Source organism: Vipera berus (assembly GCF_964194415.1).
Source record: "Vipera berus genome assembly, chromosome: 6".
In the NCBI taxonomy this organism is placed as follows: Eukaryota; Metazoa; Chordata; class Lepidosauria; order Squamata; family Viperidae; genus Vipera; species Vipera berus.
The window spans coordinates 55,754,934-55,776,458 of NC_138208.1; the positions used below are offsets into that span (position 1 = coordinate 55,754,934).

Genomic DNA, 21,525 nt, shown 5'->3' on the forward strand with positions numbered 1-21,525 from the left:
ACAAGTATTAAATAATATATAGTATTTGAAAAGATTTGTGGGTTTTTTTTAGGTGGTGGTATCAGTGTTCCAAGTAACACTTCTGAGGTTTCTTCAATAATAACTACCTCATCACTTATGCAACAGATATTAGCAGGTATTTACATGTTTAATTTTACAGTGCTTAATTAATTAAAATGACAAAATGTTTATGAAAGATAGTGATTTATAAGACAAGTCATAATAAATATAATTTTACTGCAGATAAAAATGTTTTGACACCTTCTAAATTAACTTCTACTCCTTCTAAATTAACTTCTACTCCTCCCCTTTTAAAGAAAAATAAATAACCAGTAATTTGACAGTTTAGGTGACCATATTTTTTTTAGTTTTTTGTAAATGCTAACAGCGAATGTTATTGCTTGACATATAGCTTTTAAAATAACAACAGAAAAAGGAACAAAAGGAACAAAACACAAACATACATATATACATTATTAAAATACATGATAAGAGCTTCAAAAAAAAATTAAAAAGATACAGCAGAAAAAACAACCCCCCATAATATAAAATATAATATGTTGCTATAATAAACCGAATAATAGAATTGGAAGGGCCCTTGAGGGTCTTGTAGCCCAATTCCCGGCTCAAGCAGGAAACCCTGTACCATTTCAGACAAAGGGTTGTCCAGTCTCTTCTTAAATACCTCCAGTGCTGGAGTACCCATAACTTCTGGAGACAACTTGTTTCAAAGATTAATTGTTCTTACTGTTAGGAAATTTCTTCTTAGTTCTAGGTTGCTTCTGTCCTTGAAACAGTTACAATTCTGTTCACAATTATCTGATGCAAACATGCAAGTGTGTGTACAGGCATACATACAAGCATATCCATATACATATCTAATACATTTATATAACATTCATACGTTTGTTAACTTCTGTATTTTCTATAAAGGAGTCCCATACTTTATTATACTTATTCATTCAGTGGTCATATATTTCTTAACATGTTTGTGATGCTCAGGTCAGTACAAGCAAAACTAGTAATTTGGAGTATAGGTGCTACTGTAGGTTTGGCTCATAGTGGGGCAAATCTCTCTTTTCCCAAATACCTTAAGTTTGTAGCTTAAGCCATTCTTGGCACCTTTTTAATGGCACGTAAATGGCTTAGGCCTGGGGTACTTGCGAGACCACCTGCTGCCAATGTCAACCTCCCATAGAGTTGGCCTCCTCAGGGTGCCATCGGCCAGGCAATGCCGGCTGGCGACTCCCAGGGGGAGAGCCTTCTCGGTGGGTGCACCAACCCTCTGGAACTAACTGTCCCTGGAGCTGCGGATGGCCCCTGACCTTCGGTCCTTCCGCCGTGACCTAAAGACCTGGTTATTCCAACAAGCGGGACTGGACTGATCATGGTTTTTAAATTTGGTTTTTTATTGGTTGAAATTGTTCTTATTTCTTATATTGTTTAATCCCCTTTTAATTTTGGTATTTATATCTTTTAACTTTTTATTGTTGTGAGCCGCCCTGAGTCCTCAGGGAGAAGGGCGGCATATAAATTTAATAAACCTTAAACCTTAAATGTAGATTGAATTGCTTGGTTCGCATTGCTCTCTTGAGTGTATATTGAAACATGAAAAATATTACGTATTCTGTTGACACAGAACAATAATTCAAGAATCAACAGTCAAAATTTGAAGGATCAAAATGCAAAAACTAAGTACAAAGTGTAAACACAATTAATAGCAGAATATAAACTAACAAAATCAGAACATGAGGTATTGCAAAAATAAAGATACTAGTTCCAATAATGCCTAGTGCAAATGAAGTTAAGGTTGGAAAGTAAGATCAAGGACATTATTCATTTTCAAGCTGTATTTGCACATCTTGCCAGCCCAGTGGCAAGTGAATCAGCTCTGTTATTCACACAGCATAAGTGTATATTGTTGAGTACAGAATTAATGTTGGAGAAAATATATTTTTAGTAAATATGAGTGTAGCCCGAAAAAAAAAAACATGAGAAAGAGACTTAAGATTGCTTTGCCTTGACTGGCTGTTATAAGTTGTCAGGATTTTAAGTTACTGTTACTATACAGATTGCCTTGCTTTATGTCCTATTTATTCACTGAAAAAATGGATGTAATACCCCATAGTCACGTGATCACGATCTCTGTGCTTGCAATTATGTCATTGTAGGAAGCCATAGTCATGTAATCACCATTTGCGACTTTCCCTGCTGGTTTTCCACAAGGAAGCTCAATAGGGAAGCTGGCATGAAAGCTAGCCTCCTGCAACTCATACATGACTTGCACCAGCCCTCCCAAGCTTTGCCCTGGGTCCTCATGACTCTCCTGTGGCCTGTATCAGCTATTCCAGCACTTCCCTGGTCTCCTGTGACTAGAATGTGACCTGCACCAGCCTTCACCAGGTCTCCAACCTCCCACAGCTTCCCATGGCAATTTCCCAAACTTTTGCAGTAGCCCTGCATTTCTTACCTGAGATTCCTGTATCTTCCTTCTTTACAACCCATACATCTGGGATTAAGATGGCAATCAGAACTGCCTAGGATTGCCATTTCTAAGTGATGTGGCTATATAATATTGTGCTTTACAACATCAGTCAGTGAGAGAAATCCTGATCATAATTGTCAATGTAACCCAATATAACTGTATATAGGAAAGTAGAATTCTAGTATTCTTGTTATGCTGTCTCATGACCTGGTCTACCTTGAAAGGCTGATAGTACTGGATCATAAATTATCCACAGAGATTAACCATAGAGTGTATTGAACTACAACTAACCAACCACATTCTAGTTATCAGGTTGTGTAGCCTAGCCAGACTCTAGACCAGAAAACTTGGGTTAAAAAAGTCAGGAATTCAAACAATAACCTGTACACAATCACTAGCTAGTCATCTGCTTATATTTGCTAGTGAACTAGTTAAAGTGGCTGTTTTGCAAGCAAAGGTTTTCTTCTTAGACTAGTTGTTTTTGAAGTACCTTGCAGTCCTCAGCCATTTTCCTTATGTAGGTTTAGTGAGATTCATCTGCCATATCTGAGTCAGTATATTCCTTCCTAATGCTTGCCAAGGTCACCTCCATTAAGTATTGCTCTGTAACCATAGTTTTAGGAATATTTTTCTGCCCAAACTAGGCTGCTATTTTGAGTCTTTGTCATTAGGGTTTCCACTAACACTTGTTTTTGCCAGAGAATCAATCATATTATCCATATAGTATAGAATAAGTGTTTGGTCCTCTATTTTGTTCTGACTTAGCCATCATAGATTCACTATTTGTGTCTGAGCGGAAACTTTATATGACGGGCAGTCTGCAACAATGGTTTCTTGCTCTAAGTACCAGTGGTTTCTACAGTTGTCCTTCTTATCCTTTCTCTCATTATTTGCAGTTCTATGTTTTCACAGATGAGATCTTGGTATATGTGATAAAGGTTTTCCCATATCAGTAATTTTGGCCCTTTTTTGCTATAGATTTGTGGATGAGCTTTTACATAAAGTCTTGGCTAGGTTCATAGAACCATATACTAACATTTATAAACTATCACGATTGATTGCAGTTTGCAGTATTAGAACCAAGCAAGCCGCATGTTGATTTTGTGTATTTTGTGAAGCCAGTTTATTTAAAGTATATGGATCTCAGATGTAAAAATAGTATAGAAAATGGCAAAGGTGCAGCTGACATTTGATAATCACTAATTACCCAAAAAAGCTGTTGTTCTCTAGAACTTGTAATGTGAACCATGCCTTATAACAGACATGTCAAACTCGTGATGTCACACAATGTATCGGGATGGTTTTGCCATTGCCAGCAATGGGGTGGGTGCAGTTTCCGGATGATGCATCTGGCCCGCAGGCCGGCAGTTTGACACCCCTGTCTTATAACATTAACATTAATAAAATGGAATAGAATATAGGTTTCATATACCTACGTCCAGACCTTATTATATAGTTCTTCCACAATATATTTAATCTAGGCCTTAATGAAACATTATTTCCTCTACAAGGAATGACCTCTTCTCATGTATTCTTTGAATAAAAGTTCCAATTGATTATGATATGATATGCTAAATCAGGGGTGTCAAACTCAATTTCATTGAGGGCCGCATCAGCATTGCAGTTGCCCTCAGGGGGCTGGGTGGGTGTGGCCTACTGGGTAGGCGTGGCTAGAGTGCGTATGGCCTACTGCGTGGGCATGGCCAACTCTACATCGTTCGCATCAAGGGTGCCTATGGGGGCCTGGGCAGGAGTGGGACAGATCTGAGGGTCTCTGGCAGAAGGAGGGCCTCTGGGCCAGGGCCAAGGCAGTGGGGGCGGTTCCCTCACTGTTTCCAGGATGGCTTTGCGGGCCACATGAAACCACTTCACGGGCCGGATCCGGCCCCTGGGCCTTGTGTTTGACATGTCTGTGCTAAATGAAAGCAGTTGAAGATGTTTGCAGCAAAATTAATAATATGGATATACTGTGTAACAGTTTAAAACGTTTTGTAGATTTTATTACAGTTTACAAAAAATAAAATATTGTTAAACAGTTTATATTACTCTTACAGGGAAAAATGGTATTTCCGCAGATGCCGCGTTAAGGTTTATTAAGATAATCTTCAGTTATGAGGAATGGGATTCATTTGATCATGCAATTGTACTGTTTTTTTCATTCCTTCAGGTAAAGAATTTTATTTGTTTTATTCAGTTCTATAATACAATCATAGATCATGTAGTTTCATTATTTAAAAATGATAATAAGCCCTATATTAATTCTTATTTCTCTATATATTAGAATCAAAGCAATCCAGCATGGAAGAAAGCAAAGGCAGAAATCAAGCTACTACTTGTAATGCAGAATTTATTGACTGTAAAAAAAGCAAGACATGGTTTGTCTGTTCAAGGAGATAATATCCGAGAAATAGCTGCTTTTCGTAGTCCAGGGAAAAAATATATAGGGTTTCTAGGTGGGTTACAGATTACCACTAGAGTGATTTGCTGAATTTCATTAATTTAGTTAAAACATGGTCTTTCTAACAAATAAAATAATCCATTATTTGGGATTTCTAAAAGTCTTAACACTTCTAAATTAATATGTTGCAGTTGTGACCTGGTTCCAGTACTAGCATATTTGTATTGCATTTTGTTGTAAATCATGTTAATAGTCTAGAAATGCTGCAGTAATGTCTACTCTAAGTCTTGAACATATGAATTGATGGCACAACAGGACCAGGCTATTACTTTAGTTTTGATCAAACAATTACATTACATTACATTAAAAAAAAATCCCAGACTTACATTTTCACAGAGAAGATGAAATAAAAAAGATTGACAGAAAAGGAACATTTTTGTTGCTAATGTGTTATATTTTATATTTGCTGTTATTAAACAAAAAATGAATTCTTATTTAAGTTGGCATTTTCTTAGACATGTTTATTCATATTTTGTTAGTTTTATTCAAAAAGATCTATAAAATTGAAACTATACTTCATTTTCATAATTCTTATTTTTAACCTAACCCTAACAAACTGAGAATTTGAACTTAACTAATATCTTAATATAATATTGATTTATTTTTTTTCTTTTTAAAATAAATTGAAACTGTAGAAGGAGCAGTACAACCAACAAAAGTTACTGATGATCTTTTTCTGCTGGCGAGGACTCTTTATTCTTCTGTCTGTAAATCTGAAGAGGTATAGTAAAATTAGATCATTGGTATTAGGTATATGAAATAGAAGTGTTAAATTAATGGGATGTAAATGTGGTTTATCTCTTATGCTTCTATTGATGTCTGATTTTAGTTATCTCCTAGCATTTTTGTATTCAGTTTAATGATTCCACTGGTTAATCTGTGGACAGGAGACAAGAATACCTGAAAGTGTTTTGATTTTTTCCAGTATTTTCTCAGTATGCATTGAGCTTACTACTGAATAACTTTGAAAGAAATTGTGTGACCTAATTATCTTCAGATAGCAATGTACAGTATATCAAGTGCATCTGAAATTAGAAAGTAAAATAATTATGTTTAAAGTTGAAATACACTATATGTTTTACAGATATTACAAAACCAATGCAAATCACAAAAAGTACTTTCACTGAAGTATAAGATTTATAAAGTTTTTGACTTCTCAAGTTTTTGCACATTTTAAAAGTTGGACATTTTAAATATGTACTTTGTGAAGGATGCAAATTTGCAGGAGTTTCAATTATTGAAGGAATAACAAGGATCGGGCATTTGGAGAAAATTAACACATCAGATAGAAAAGTATTTGACAACTATTGCTTGTTGACAACTATTTGCTAAGAAGCATTAGAAAAATACTTATGTTTCAGGTTCACCAGCCGGCCAGAGAAATGATAATTGATGCAACCATGTTTTTGTGGCAAAAGTGTAAAGTAGGAATTCAAAAGATCCAGATGAGTGGAAATAACTTTTTAAAGTTCATTCATAAATACCAAACACCCAAGGTAATCTTTTATCATAAAGTTTTACTTACAAACTTACAGATCAATATGAGCTTACATAATTATAATCGGTTCACTTATTGATTTTGAAGTGGGTCCTGATATTTGTTTGGTAAACTCTGCCTAGTATAACTAGGATAATTTCTGTAAGGAAAATTAAGTACAATTTGCTTATGATGTGCATATAGGGCAAAGGGGCTATATGTAATCAGCTGAAGCTGAGCATGTAGATGACAGCAGACATAGAAATGCTCCAGTTCAGCCCCTTAGGAAGTAGTAGTTGAAAGAAATAGAAGAAAGTAACATAACCAGTGGTGGGATTCAAATACCTGAACATCTGGTTCTTTGCATGGATGCACGCCTGGGCCTCTGAGGCCTAGAATAGACTTCCGGAAGTGATATCCATGCACTTCCTGTGGGCTGTTCTAGGCCTGGGAGACCTCCTTCAGGCCTCCGAGACCTAGAACGGACTTCCAGAAGCAGCATAGATTCAGCTGGTTCTCTGAACTCAACAAAATTTAGCTACTGGTTCTACCGAACCAGTGCGAACCGGCTAAATCCCACCACTGAACATAACAAAGATGCGATGCTATTATGGACAGTTTGCAGAGAAAAAATTGACAAGGAGATTTGGGAAAGGTTTATGTTTTAGGCTTAAATAAGATAAATTGCAAGCAACAAGTAAAAGAAGAAAGGAGAGAAATGTAAATTTAATTCATATCAACACCATTCTCTGAACAATATATGTATATAATATTTCTATTTTTTGTTAAGAATTGTTGCTTCCATCATATCCATATACCACTTCATGCACTTCCTTTTTCTTTGAAACTTCTCATATGAAAATCTTACAAATTTTGTCCAACCATAACTTTCTCAATTTTCTTCTTTCTTTCAGCCTATTCTTTCTTCTTTCACATAATTCTTTTACAGTTTAGACCTGATTCATACTTTACATATGACCAGAGCACCTCAATATATTTCTTTTGTACTGGTGACTTATTTTTGATTTCAGTTTTGTTCAATATTGAACCATACACTAAACATTCCAAGAATGAAATCTTTCATCAAACTTTCATTCTTCACTAATTCCCTCAATTTTAATTGTATCAGATTAATAAAACTTACAGATTTCATTCATTAGTAGACATGCTCAAACTGCATTCAAAACCAACTGGTATTTACCACTGATTATTCATTTTTGATTCTCCAAAGGGCCCCATAATTATCTTAATTTGTCTTCACCTATCAATTTATGTGACCTTGCAGACTAAGTTTTGATCTGGTTTGATTAATTCAGAATGTTGTATAGTTCTTCATGTTTTTTTATCACCCATTAGAGCATAATATACAGATGACACCAACCTATGAATTCCTATTTTCATACATAGCCACATGACAAAGGTTCATAGTTTCTTAGATGTATTTTTGATTTTTCATTCATAATTAAATATATAGCTCCAGTTCTTCTCATGTATTTATCAGTTCCACTTCATAAAACAAAAAAATCTTTTTAAAAATATATTATATCCTTTCTCTTCCTTTTTTTATCAGAAATATATATTTGTATTTCTTTTTTACATTTCATTCATTGATTCATATTCTTTATCATGTTCTCGTACTTCAACAATCTTCCACATATCATGGGCAAGCAAGATTTTCATATAACAGTTTTAGGAAAGAAAAAAGTAGATTGGTTACCCTTATCCACTTTTGGAACTCCTTAGTAATGATATGATAGACAGTTTTGGCATGGTTTGGCCAGTATGTCACAAGTGTGACCAAACTGAGTTTTATGCTAGCCATACTGACATTATTCTATGAAAACTAAGTTCAGAGACACCATTTTGAAATTACCATATAGTTTTTACATCTTACCAGTCAAAAAGAACATGCATTGTACTGATGAACACTTAAAATACAATTTCTTATATGGTTTGCTAAATAGTTGCTGTGATAGCAGTGACTATGTGAATTGAAATTTGATGGGCAAGCTTTCTACCCAAGCCTCTGCCTAGCTCTAGGAAATTTGAAATGTTGCTTGGAGAAAGTGAGAACGGGTATGTGTGATTGCACTGATTGCCTGGTAAAATGCTATGGGTAAGCAAAATTATCTTGGTATATACATTGTTCATGTCTATATACAGGTAGTCCTTATCTTAAGGCCACAGTTGAGCCTAAAATTTCCATTGCTAAGCAAGACAGTACTTAAGTGAGTTTTACGACTTTTCTTGCCACAGTTGTTAAGTGCAGTTAAGTTAGCCACACAGATATTGAGTGAATTTGGCTTCTCCATTGTGACCTTTCAGAAGGTCACAAGAGTTGATCACATGACCCTGGAATTTTTGAACCATCATAAATACATGCCAGTTGCCAAGCATCCAAATTTTGATCATATGCCTATAGGGATGCTGCAACAGTTATAAGTGTGAAAAATTGTCATAAGTCACTTTTTCCAGTGCCTTTGTAACTTGGAATGGTCACTCCATGAATTGTAAGTTGAAGACTAATTTATTTCCTATTTGTAAATTCTATAGTAAATTTCTAACAGTCTTACTTTAATTTTGTTTGTTTGCCTAGTGGCTTCACATCCTTTATGTAATTAATGAAGTAATTCACACCATTAATCTTGGAACCATTAATCCTGTATTAATAGCTGAAGTATCATTAAGGCTAACATCAGTGATGGAAAGTATTGCAGACCTCAAATCTGGAGACATACCAGGTACGTGGTTTTTACAATTTAGTTGACAACACATAATAATGGTATGTAGTGTTATAAAATATTAAATTCATCCTATTTTATTTAACATCTTTATGAAGAAGCTAGGAGATGCCATCTGTTAGTGTAGGATGAAATGTCACCAGTGTGCTAATAATATCTTGCAATCTGTTTTTGTCAGTCTTATGTGGTAGACAAGACAGAAAATATAACTAGATGAGCTAATTCTACTTTATTGTAAAAGTACATTAATGGAACCTTGCACGTTTGAAAGTATCCCCCCCCATCTCCTTTATATCCCAAGAAACTACAGAGGGGCTCTTCTGAGCCTCTTGCCGTGCCCACATTCCTGCTGCAGGCTCAGCTGCCTTTTGTCTGACTGTTCCCTTAGCTCAGGCATGTCAAACTGCCAGCCCGCGGGCCGGTTGCGTTGTGCCGAAACCGCGCCCACCCCATTGCCGGCAATGGGGGAAAAGTCGTGATACGTCGCACAATGTCATGTGACCATGTGAGTTTGACATGCCTGCCTTAGCTGCATTGCTTTGTCCTATCTCCCAAGGTCATTTCCACATACCATTATATCACTCTCCCCATCAGATTCAGCCTCCCCTTCGAAGTTCATAGGGGAAAGTGATTGCAGGCTATGAGAAAAAAAAATCTGTGGCTTCCCCTTTCTGCCTTTATTTCCCCCAAATCACACAAGGAGTTCTGCACCTGTAGAGGCAACTGCCTCTCCCCAATTAGGAAGTTGATTGTTCCTCCTTATGTCCTGTAATCATGATTTGGAAGGAGGTGGGTCACTTTCCCTTGGAGTCTTGTTTTTCCTGAGATGCTTTCTACCCCATAGAAGAACATGTCCATTTTAATCAGCGCCAAACTCTTGCAAGGCTGATAGTTGCCAAGGACGGGGCTTGTGTAGAGTATTGGTCATGAAAATGTTGCACAAGTTGTAACACATCCATGTCTGCTGCTGCCTCCCATGACCTCTTGGCTCTGGATAGCCTTTCCAGGGGACCAAGTATGCTTCCCTCCCCTTATTCCCCAATGGAATAAGCTAGCTGTCTCTAATAAATAATTTACACCATTTAAACCAAGTGAGGCAGAGAACATCACTTACAATTGTAGTATGATGGAGCTGAAACGTGGCAAAGTTTCTCAGAAATAAATTTTTGGGGAAGTAATTCTTTTCAAGGCAATTGTCTAATGTAAAGACAGTTTAAAGCTTAGATTATGTAATATCTCAGTTACAGAGTTACTTAATTACAAACTGAGAGCCAGTTTGGTGTAGTGATTAAGATGCTGGCCTAGAAATCAGGAGACACTAGTTCTAGTCCTGCCTTAGCCATGAAAGCTGGCTAAATTACTTTGGGCCAGTCATTCTCTCCCAGCCCAGCCCATTCAAAGGATGGTTGTTGTGGGGGAAGGGAAGGAGGAAATATAATGAATATTTGTTGCCTTGAGTTACTTATAAAGTAATGAAGGCAGGATAAAAATCAAATAAATAAAATGTATCAAAGAATTAGAAACAACCCATTTTTTGATTGGTGGTCATCATTTGTGGACCCATTACAAATAGTTAAATTCAGTCTTATAGAAGTTTTATGAGACAGAGGTCTTTATAATTCCTGATCACTTCTTTAGATTGACATAGTAAAAGTGGGAAAGTTCTGGGACTAGCATTGAAGTTTAACAAAAACAGCCTATCATTTATCCCATATTAAAATCACTAACCAGGACTACATAATTTTTTTATATACAGTATGTTCCTATTTTACTTTACATGAATTTTTATCCATGACTGTAGCATGAGGGCAGGATTAATAAAAGCAGTTAATTCCTATTAATTTAAGAAAAGCTTCTACTACATACCATTCCAGTGATTGCACATTGAACATATGAATCTGTAGGAAGTAGAAATTAGCATGTCTAAATTCTCACAAAGTGTGGGAATTGAGCTGCTTCAAGCACAGCTTCCAGGATAATTTTCTTGAACTCTGTAGTTTTCTTGTCCATATGCAGTATCTCCTAAAAGAAGACTATGTTATAGTTGGAAATGTATGTTAGAAATGATAGATTCTTTCTTCTGGCTCTTCATTCTCCAATATCCCAAAGATGTAATTGAATGCAGGTCAGGGTATCACTACAGGTATTTTATGAGAGACTACAGGCCTATTGTAACCTACATTTTATTTATTGTTAAAATATTTTTTACTTTTCCCTCTCCTGCAGTTTTAGCAGAAGATGATTCTCTTTTTTCAGAATACTGTACCAGTAACATTCCTTCATTAATACAGGTATTTTCCCCTTAATAACTAGATTAATATTTGTAGATGATTATAATTTTGAAAAACCACTGATACAATATAAAGTGAAAACTGTAGCTAAAGAAAATATTCCAAGAAGAGAAGATACTGGGAAAGCTTGCTATGTTTCAGTCCAGAAATAAGAATTCAGCATGTGAAATGTTAGTTTCAAAGAAAAGAGTTATACTCTTTTTTTCCTAACTCCAGTAAAATCCAAAGTAGAGAGGAATTCCCAGATTAGAGACCAACTGATTCTTCCTTTAACAATTTCATATGCTGAATCAGTAATAACAGCCCACTATTTCAATGATTGGGGAAGAGAGAAGTTAGAAGTATTTTATTCTTTTCTTTCTGTGAAGAAGAATAGCTTAAACAGCTAAAATTTAAATTGAGTTATCTTCTATTAAATAAGAACAAAAGAACTCTTACCCTTATCTAATTTGAGCCAATCTAATTTCAATCTTAAATGGTGCCAGGAATGCCCTCTCCTGCAGTATTAATCATCATCTAGACCAGGGGTGTCAAACTGCCAGTCCGCGGGCCAGATGTGTCATGGTGAAATTGTGCCCACCCCATTGCTGGCAATGGAAAAAAAGTCACGATACGTCGCGACACGTCACGTGACATTGCAAGTTTGATACCCCTGACCTAGACCCACCTGCATGTCACCATCCTGGAGGTTTTCAACAGCCAGGTGGGACAAGGATCTAATAAGCAGTTAGTTGCATTGACGGCTCCAAAGACCATGTCCAATTCCTTAATTTCAACAGGGTGAAACCATTCACTGATAATTGGGCATGTCCACTCACCGAGATCTTGGCTGGGGCCGGGGCCTTAATTTGGCTAGACATATTTCTGACAGGGAAACTCCACCTGCTGTAGTCAGTCCGGGCTCTGTAATGCATGTCAGATCAACTTGTTCTCTCCAGTGAGGTCACAAATAAAATGTGTGTGTGTGTGTGTGGGGGGGTGTTTGTTGACCAATCTGGCATTCATCAGCAGCAGCTGAAGGCCCAGACCTCCAAAAGATCCACTGTCCAGGGTTTGGATGTGAGTTCAGAGGGCTGGAACATGCCACTGGTATTAAGTAATCAGGGTCATATTTCTCTGCAAAGGCCTGCCTTTGGGCTCCCATATCATCCCATGCCTGTCACCTCTTGATTTTTTTGCCCCATTCCAAGCCCTGAGACGAGATCCCCTGTCTCCTACCCTGGCCTCCCTCCTCCTGGGCTGGTGGCCCTGTTCCTCACCCAGCCATCCCCATCCCCATACGTTAATCTGTCAATGCAAAGTGTGAGGGTGAAACTCTGGTGGCGGCACTTAAATAATAGCTCTTAGGACTAACTAGAGCCCTCATTCCTACAATGTGCCCTCCTTAGTAACTGGTCTCTCCCACTGACCAGCTGGGGGAGGACCCCATGCATACAAACTCTCTATCCTGTCTCTCACTCTTTTTTAAAAGTTATGTGCCCCTGTCCAGGAAGAAGTTATGTCATTAAGTCTTTTAAGCATATTGATTTACCTTGAGGTAAATTTTAACCAACTGAGCTGTACTTAATATAGTGGTGCTCTCAGAATGTAATTCTGTGGCTTAAGACTTACAGTTTCACAATTTCCCAAAATTAACAACTAGAAATAATAGATGTTATTTTATTTCTCTTGGTTTCCTCTGTAGTTCTTAAAATACAATCTTAGAAGCAAAAATCAGTTGCCTTTCTCTCACTTTTGTTTTTTATTAATCAAATGTATGGATATATTTCAGCAACCTCCCCGAGAACAATTATTTTTGGCTTCTGAGTATATTGACAGAGCAATTATAGCAATTAATCGAGCTCATGTACTAACAGTTTTACCTGATGGAACATCAGTGCTTGATAATTATTGTAAAAAGGTAAGCTATTCAAAGCAATAGATCTCTGCAGATTAGCTATAAATGTAACTGTTTCTGGAGCAATTGTCCACATATTACTTATAGTTTTGGGCAGCATGGTCAGAAGGACACTTTTTTCCTAACCTTATCTGAAAGTACACAAGAGAAAACCATGATCAGCTGATGAAACACAAATTTATGTTTGGAGAGAAAAGGGTAAGCACTTGAAGAAACTAATTAAACATGGGTTAGCTCTATTTGCTTTGGGATTGTGTGGTAACCAGTAGCATAGGAAATGTACTGCAAGTGGAAGAAGCAATGGATTCAATTAAATAGCAACATATCCTAAAAACTAATTTCCCCTAGTCAGTGAAGAAGCTGAAAATAAGTTGGATATTTCAGCAAGACAACAATTAATAATAATAAAAAATAAGAATAAACCTCAAATTGGTTTTTTTTAATCTAACCTAATTATTCTTGGAACAGTATATTAAAGGAAACATAGGGTATTTAATTATGATTATTATTAACTTATTAACATTTCTGAGTTAGAAAATATTTTTCATCTGTAGTCTTTTGTGGGAGTTTCCCCCCTTAAACTTTATGATTTGTTTTTATTTATACCTGTGATTTGTGTTATGCTAATTATTACTCTATTTTTAGTTGTTTTAATAGAACTAGTAAAATATTCCAAAAGAAAGCTGAATAGCCATTTTGAAAAAATGCTTCCTAAAATATATAAAGATGAATTGGTAAATTTTCTTTCAATCAGATGACTGCAGAAGAGCAAGTTTTGAATAAAACTTCCTCATCTGATAATGAGAGATCACCAATAGGAAACAATTTTATTATGGATCTACACATTGAACTCATTCAGGCTCAGCACCGAATAGCAATTAAACTACTTAATGGAACCCAAGGTAAAGAAAAATGATATAAATACTTTTTGATAACTACATTTCATTTTATTATCTCTCACAAAGGTGAAAATATAACTTTTAAAAGGTGTAGTATTTATTTATTATGCTTTTTATTATTTATTTATAGATCCAGATTATTTTTTTTATTATGGTACTATTCTCAGTGAATGGTGTTTATGTATTTCCAGGATAATGATATTTTTCTACCTAGCTAAATTTTTGCTTTGCTTATACCACATATTACAGTCTTGCAAATGTCACTATTGCTTAGTGTTTACAAGTCTGAAATTAATTATATTGCCTTTTTTCTTTTATAAAGCTACTTCTATGCTTTTTATATATAAATCCAGCTGAATAATGGAGACTCATCACTTTTTTCTGACTGTATGTAATCAAAATGCCCATCTTGTTCAACTGCAGCCTTTTGTATTAAAAAAATGATGTGATCAGTGACCAGAATTGGATTAGAGAGTAGCCTCAGAGTTGAGGAAGTGGCCAGATATTTCTAGGTTGGGAAAGACGTTGATGCTGTGTGAAGAACAAGTTGAGTCTTCAATGGAAGGGATGACTGCCTAGCAAAGGGGAAGAAAAAAATGGCCGGCAAGGTGCACTGGAGTACGTACTCCAAGGAAACACCAGACTTTCCTTTATTTGTGTCCAGAAGCTTGCCATTAGGAGGGGTCCTACAATTATTTGGGGTATATTAGACAACCAATCCATCAAGGTAATAGTGTGACTGTTTTAAGAAAACTAGGACAGAGAAGCAGATAGAGCTGGACCAGATACCACCAAGCATGGGTCCAGATTATTTATGAGTTTTAGATTCAACTTCTCCTCCTTTCTTGAATAAGAATAAAATACAGTAGTAAATACAAACCGGAGTAAATACTGAAAAAGAAGTATAAAATGCATTTGAAAAAAGATAAAAAAAGAGTCTTGATGGACGGCTAAACCATGCTACCTACCATTTAAGGTATCATTGTATGTTTATGTCATGTAATTGTTAATATAGCAAACTATAGTTTACTGTGCTTTGCAGTATATAAATTAGCTTAGAATATTCATCCTGTTTAAAAAAAAGGGACAATGGTTCACTATTTTCAGTTCATCTCAGGTCATTAAAGTTTTGTGATAATGTTTAAGTGGAACTAAGACAAATACAATACATAGTACATAGTAAAGGAAGCCTATTTTGCAGTTCTTCTGAAAGAACTCTATACAACCTAAGCATTTATTTGACATTTTAGCAGACTTCATTCCTTCATTAATTTAGGTTTATAGTTTGAGAAGCAGCAGACATTTGGTACCTATTCTCAAATTGGAATAATCAAAATATAAAGCTCAAAACCTTTTCTGTCTCTGATTTTAAAAAAAATTTCTATATTGGATTATCTATTGATATTAGATACTATTTTAAAAAAGCATTTTGAATAATTTGCTAGATCTGCTTTGAGGGCATATAAATGAATTTGAAATCTGTGGCTTCTGCTTGCAAGAAAAATCAGAAAGGATATATTTCATAACCTAGGGTTATATCAGAAAGCCAAAGGCAACACTTAATAAAAGTATACAGGTAATCCTCGGTTAACAACTGCAGTTGGAGCAGAATTTCCAATATGATCATAAAGCTTAAGCACGGCAGTTCCAGCACTTCCCGTTTGCTGTCATTAAGCAAATTACAGCACATTGTTTAGTGAGGACATCATGTGGTCGCCATTTATGACTTTCTGGCTTCCTCATTGACTTTGCTTGAGGAAGCTGGCAAAAAAGGTTGCAAATGGTGATCATGAGACAGCAGGATGTTATAGTGTTGTAATAGTGAGCTGGACTCTGAGTGCTCAGGTTGCAGTCACATGACCGCAGAGAGACTGGGATTTCAAGAACCAGTTATAAGTACCATTTGTTCAGTACAATCACAAGATCAAATGTTTGCTGAATCAAGGGTAGTTAAGCAAAGATCACTTGTACAACTGTTACGTCTTCTATAGAGCATACAGTATGTATATACACACATTTATGTTTTTTTTAGATACTCAAAGTAATAACAAAAATCCAAAGAACAAGGGTCTCGCAAAGAATGTAAACCAGTTAAAATTAACAGGTATGTACTTGTAAAATAGCCAACAGAAACTTTATATGAAGAAATTGTATTAACTTTCAAAATTTGTTTTTACAGAATTGGAGATAATAGAGAAAATAAAAAAGAATAAATTATCCAAAGCTCTCTATTTGATGCAGAAAGCTACACTGATGCTTCCAGAAGGATTAGCTTGTTCTTCTGCAAATCAGCTTCTGGAGGTATATAAATTATATTGTTAATCTGTTAAATTTGATGTGTTATTTATATTTTTCATTCATATGATTCTTTATTAGAACAGTATTTATGAATTGTAGATTCTGTACAAACTCAACATTCCTGAAAATTATCATAGCAATTCTTTTAATAACAGATAAGACTCAAGGATTTTCTGTATCAAAAAAGAATATAGAAGTACTTTTAAAAGTAAAATAAAAATAACCTACAAATCTAGTACTTTCTTTATAAAGACACTTAAAAATAGAACCCTTTTTATTACTGTAAATGAAAACTGAATTATTACATTACTGTAAAGCAGTAATAGTGATGTATAGGCTAGTTTACATAGCTTCTACAAACCAAAGAAGTTCAACCAATCAATTCAAACTTTGCGAGTTTTTTTTCGTGAAAAGTTTGAATTGATTGGTTGAACTTTTTTAGTCCCACTTTTTTTTGGGGGGGGGGGAACTGCACATGCCGGAGGACTGGGAGCTGCAGGAGACGGCTGAAAGAGCCGCATGCGGCTCTGGAGCCGCGGTTTGCCAACCCGTGACATAGCATGTTGTAATGAGTAGAGGATAGAATTAGGGCCATTTAAGGGACGAAATTGTCCCTTAAGCCTTGTAGGTCTGCAGGTTACCCATTCGGAAATTCTGAAGCCCCTTGCAAGCTAACCACAGGGGGACATGTGTGCTGTTTTCTAATAGTTTCAAAAATACAGGCAGAAATTCAGTGTTATAAATTAAGCATCACAAATAAGTAGGGTATAAGAAGGAACCAAAAGGTATCTGGAAAGAAAGAACAAGATTTTAGTTCTAGGAAACTGAATGAAATTTTGCTTCGTTAATACATTGTAAATCTTACAAAAAAATAAAACGAAAAGCACAGCAATGGACTAGAAGATACTGTGTCTTTCAGAAATGTAAATAACTGATCAGTTGAAAAATAATAATTCTAATACTGTCTACTAAACTGTCTTTGGTTTTAACTGTGTGATTCTTTTATACTTTGCCATAGAAAGAAGTTTAAATGAAATAATACTTTCTTGGAATTTGTCCTTAAATTCTAGGAAGCATTTACTCTGATTCAGAAAACTGAAATTGAACAAAATGCATTAAATGCCACTTTATTAAATCACACAAATAGCATGAAAAGCAAAGTTCCACCACCTCCAATACTACTTTTTAGGACAAATTGTTCCATGGCATTTAAGCCAGCACCATTTGCTTCAGATGTAAAGGTAATTTTTTTTTTGGGGGGGGGAGGAAGAACATCCTTGTGATTTAATGTATAATAACTTCTTCTACTCTGGAGAAGAACATGCCCTAATTATATAGAGAAATATTTTAAATGCTGTATACAAAATATTTGTTAGAATTTTAATTTACACTACAAGGTCTTCATTCAATATTGAAACATTTTACATTTACAATTTACTGATGTTTTTTGTTCTCATTAGGAATTAAAAGAGGAACATTATTGCTCACATACTGTATCTTGCTATTTTTGTACATCTTTTCATAAAAAACCCAAAATGTAAACCACGTGCCACTAGATGGTAGAATGTAATCATTTTTCAGTGTTCATTCAGGAGGATTTTTTAAATTGCATGTGTATGAAAATGCAGCAATTTTTGGAAAATGAAATATATTTTAAATTATAAAAATCACATTTTTGTGGTTAAATTTGTCTTGCAAAATTTATTATAATTAAAAGGAATGTGTAGTTTTGGACAATTATTATTTCATTCGGCATAGCTTTACATTTAAGCTTAAATATTTGAACAAGCCCACTTCAAGAGAAGTACAGCTTAGCACCTGAGGAAGGACAGGCTGGGGGCAGCTGCTCTCCAGGTTCTGCGCTGCACCATTGCTCCAAGTCCTGCCAGTTTGTTGTCTGAGCAGAGAGCATGGAAGATCTGCAGTGGTTAGGAAGCAGTTTCCAGACCTAGCTATTTTAATATCTCTGAGGGGTGAAGGTAGGGATAGAGCCACCTCATAGCCTGTCTTGTAAAGCCACTTTATTGTTTGCTCAGGAATTGTTAAGCTACTGCCCAGATTCCATTATGCTGTGTGTGAATAAGGTAAGAGCCACATAAAACGAGCTGGAGGATCACATATGATCTATGAACTGTGAGTCTGAAACCATTAATTTAGATAGTTTTTAAACACATGCAGAATTTTAGCTGTAGAACTAAAAGCAGTTTTGTATTTGTTTTTGTGTTTTAAGGTTTGTTGGTACAGCATTTTTGGGTGTGTAGCAGAAGGAAGTAATCCAAAAGCTCGATTAAACAATTATAGTCTCAAGAACACAGGAGAAGCGGTAATGACTTTAACGATGATGGTGCTAATTTGTCTGAGTTTTCTTCAAAGCTATTGCTAGGCACGAGCAGTGTTTTGAGAACCTTAAAAAAATCATGTGAAAATGGACTTTTATATAAACGAGGCCATTTTAAATTCATTTTCTCCTCACTTAGTAACAGAGGTTCCAGTCTCAGTTCTGGCTGCAAATTGAGGGCTAATTGAGCAGCCTCAGCTTAATTGTATAATAGGGGAAAATGGGGAAAAAAGGATGCCCATCAAAAAAGTATGGATGTTTACCTTGGTTTTAGTCTTAAAACATTTGAGAGGGGGGCTGTTTTGAGGCTTTTGTCAGAGGAACAGCATAAAGCATAATAAATATAAAACCTTGGTATTAATATTATTTTGATATTAATTGGCATGTTTTTCTTATTTTTACCTTAACAAATACATTTTTTATTATCAGATACCAGCGGATGAAACTTGTGTCTTAGAAGTACAAGGTTTAGAAGCCAATCAAAATTACATATTTGCAGTTGCAGCCTATGACTCAGATGGAAAAATTATCGGTGATAGCATTGGAGAAACAACTAAACCAATTCTTGCATATCCTCCTCTTTCTGTCGCTACTGTCCGAACATACCTGATTCAGGTAGCATATAATACTTTTGCCTTGATAATTCCAGTTCTTTTGTAATCTGATTCATTTTCAGGATACATATCCTTTAAAAAACAAGATTTTCCCCCCTAAAGTAAAATACTTCTAAATCTTTTTCCTCAGTAATTCAGTTAGATTTTTTACTATTAAGGAAAGAATACTATTTATTTTATTATTTTTGTGGTCCTAATTTAATGCAAATCCAGAATTTTTAATATTTTAAAATATTGTTGCAAGTTTTTATATGAAACACAAATTTATTATTTTGCATTATCCTGAATTGAAATTACCCATCCCTCAAAAATTTCTAGGAAAAAATCTCAGCAGCCAATTCTGCTGAAGATTCTTTCCATTGCTTTGTCTCTTTCACTGCATTCTTCCCTCCTGGCCAGAGATTTAGCTTGTGAGATATCCCTACCATCCCTGATTTCTTCAATTTATTCAAGTAACCTAGGATTTGTGACTTCATTTCATTTAATTCCATCACTGCATTTTGCCTCCATTCCAACAGGTTCCACTGTAAGACGTACAAAATAGATTGTGAACCTATCCATCTTGCTACTTTATGTCACTAGAATTCCTCTTTTGTTTTAAGAAACCTTGTGTGATATGTTTGCTTCAGTTTGTATAAAGCTAGGAATCTAATTATAATTTTATTGATGCTTTCATCATTTTTACTGATTATGTATTATAATTTCAAATAAGCATAGAAAAGGTATTTCAAAATATGACTATATTTTTAGTCTGCTTTCCAGATTGAAAACTATGCATTATGCAAAAAAACATTTCAGCCACTCTGGGATTATTTTGTCTCAGTGCCTTGTGCTCCTGTTACTGATGTCACCATAGTTTCTGTAAGCAGCACTTTGTCTGTACCGCAGAACAGGTAACTAACAGAGCTGTTTTTCAAATTATTCAGTTTATATGATTATTGTTGATAGTGAATACTGTCTCACTTTTAAACAGTTTGACAAATGTTTCTAAATACCTTAGACACAATTATCAAAACATAGGGTCTTAAAAACAATAATATTTTAATAATAAAAAATTTCTTCAGTGATTATGTTTTGAAAAATGTAGGGTGTTTTTGAAATACTGTTTCTGTAAAACAAGTAAGAGAAGATTAATAAAACTGACTAAAACTATATAGGTAAACCATGTGCTGTCATTATTTCACAACTTGAGTATAGCAGCATATACCACATTTAATATGACAACATTGATCAATACAGTTGCATAAGCAGTAGCCACCAGCAGTCGTCATCACCGCCATCATGTTTTATAGTGGCAATTCAGAAGATTTGCCAGTTATAATAGAGTTAGAATTGTCTTTCATTTTAAGGTATTGCAGCTAGTTAACTATTGGTTTTAGTTATTCTCTTCTCTTCTCTTCTCTTCTCTTCTCTTCTCTTCTCTTCTCTTCTCTTCTCTTCTCTTCTCTTCTCTTCTCTTCTCTCTTCTCTTCTCTTCTCTTCTGTTCTCTTCTCTTCTACTCTACTCTACTCTACTCTACTCTACTCTACTCTACTCTACTCTACTCTACTCTACTCTACTCTACCAGTCATTGAATTTCCATAGCTGCCCAACTCAACCAAGTGGCTCTGGGCAGCTTACGTTTCTAAAATTATGAAACAATTAAAACAATTTAAAAACATTAAAACAATAACAATATCCACAAAATAAATACTATGTTTTTATTTGTTGTTTTTCTTTTTGTAGGCTAAATTTTGAAGCTCTGCCACAGGCATCTCCAAGCCTCTTATATATGTTTCTGAGGAGTATTTTTATCATTAGTGACATTAGTGTCATTGAAGGAGATCTCTTCTGTGATTCTATTTGTTTCAATGAGCTTAAGTATAAAAGACAAGTATGTGCTATTTAGCATTAATATTTTTGGTGTGATCTTATTTTTCTTGCTCTTAATATTCTTATCACAAGTAAAGTTCATCTATAGAATTATATGTTATAATATCTTACAATTCATATCTAATTTTCCATTATTGAAAGGATACCTTAATGA

General features: G+C 35.1%; 1 protein-coding gene across 1 annotated transcript in view; it reads left to right on the forward strand.

Moving 5' to 3' along the window:
- The window catches only part of CFAP54 (cilia and flagella associated protein 54), a gene marked incomplete at both ends in the record, with an annotated part of 158,511 nt that overhangs the window by 17,462 nt on the left and 119,524 nt on the right, over window positions 1–21,525 (forward strand). The window contains 16 exons of the mRNA XM_081332014.1: window positions 53–136; window positions 4,540–4,652; window positions 4,767–4,938; window positions 5,579–5,664; window positions 6,305–6,439; window positions 9,017–9,161; window positions 11,388–11,452; window positions 13,224–13,352; window positions 14,104–14,251; window positions 16,281–16,352; window positions 16,428–16,549; window positions 17,617–17,787; window positions 18,777–18,869; window positions 19,314–19,499; window positions 20,249–20,391; window positions 21,225–21,372. Coding sequence (XP_081188140.1) covers window positions 53–136; window positions 4,540–4,652; window positions 4,767–4,938; window positions 5,579–5,664; window positions 6,305–6,439; window positions 9,017–9,161; window positions 11,388–11,452; window positions 13,224–13,352; window positions 14,104–14,251; window positions 16,281–16,352; window positions 16,428–16,549; window positions 17,617–17,787; window positions 18,777–18,869; window positions 19,314–19,499; window positions 20,249–20,391; window positions 21,225–21,372 — 2,012 coding nt within the window. The remainder of the gene's footprint in view (window positions 1–52; window positions 137–4,539; window positions 4,653–4,766; window positions 4,939–5,578; window positions 5,665–6,304; window positions 6,440–9,016; window positions 9,162–11,387; window positions 11,453–13,223; window positions 13,353–14,103; window positions 14,252–16,280; window positions 16,353–16,427; window positions 16,550–17,616; window positions 17,788–18,776; window positions 18,870–19,313; window positions 19,500–20,248; window positions 20,392–21,224; window positions 21,373–21,525) is intronic.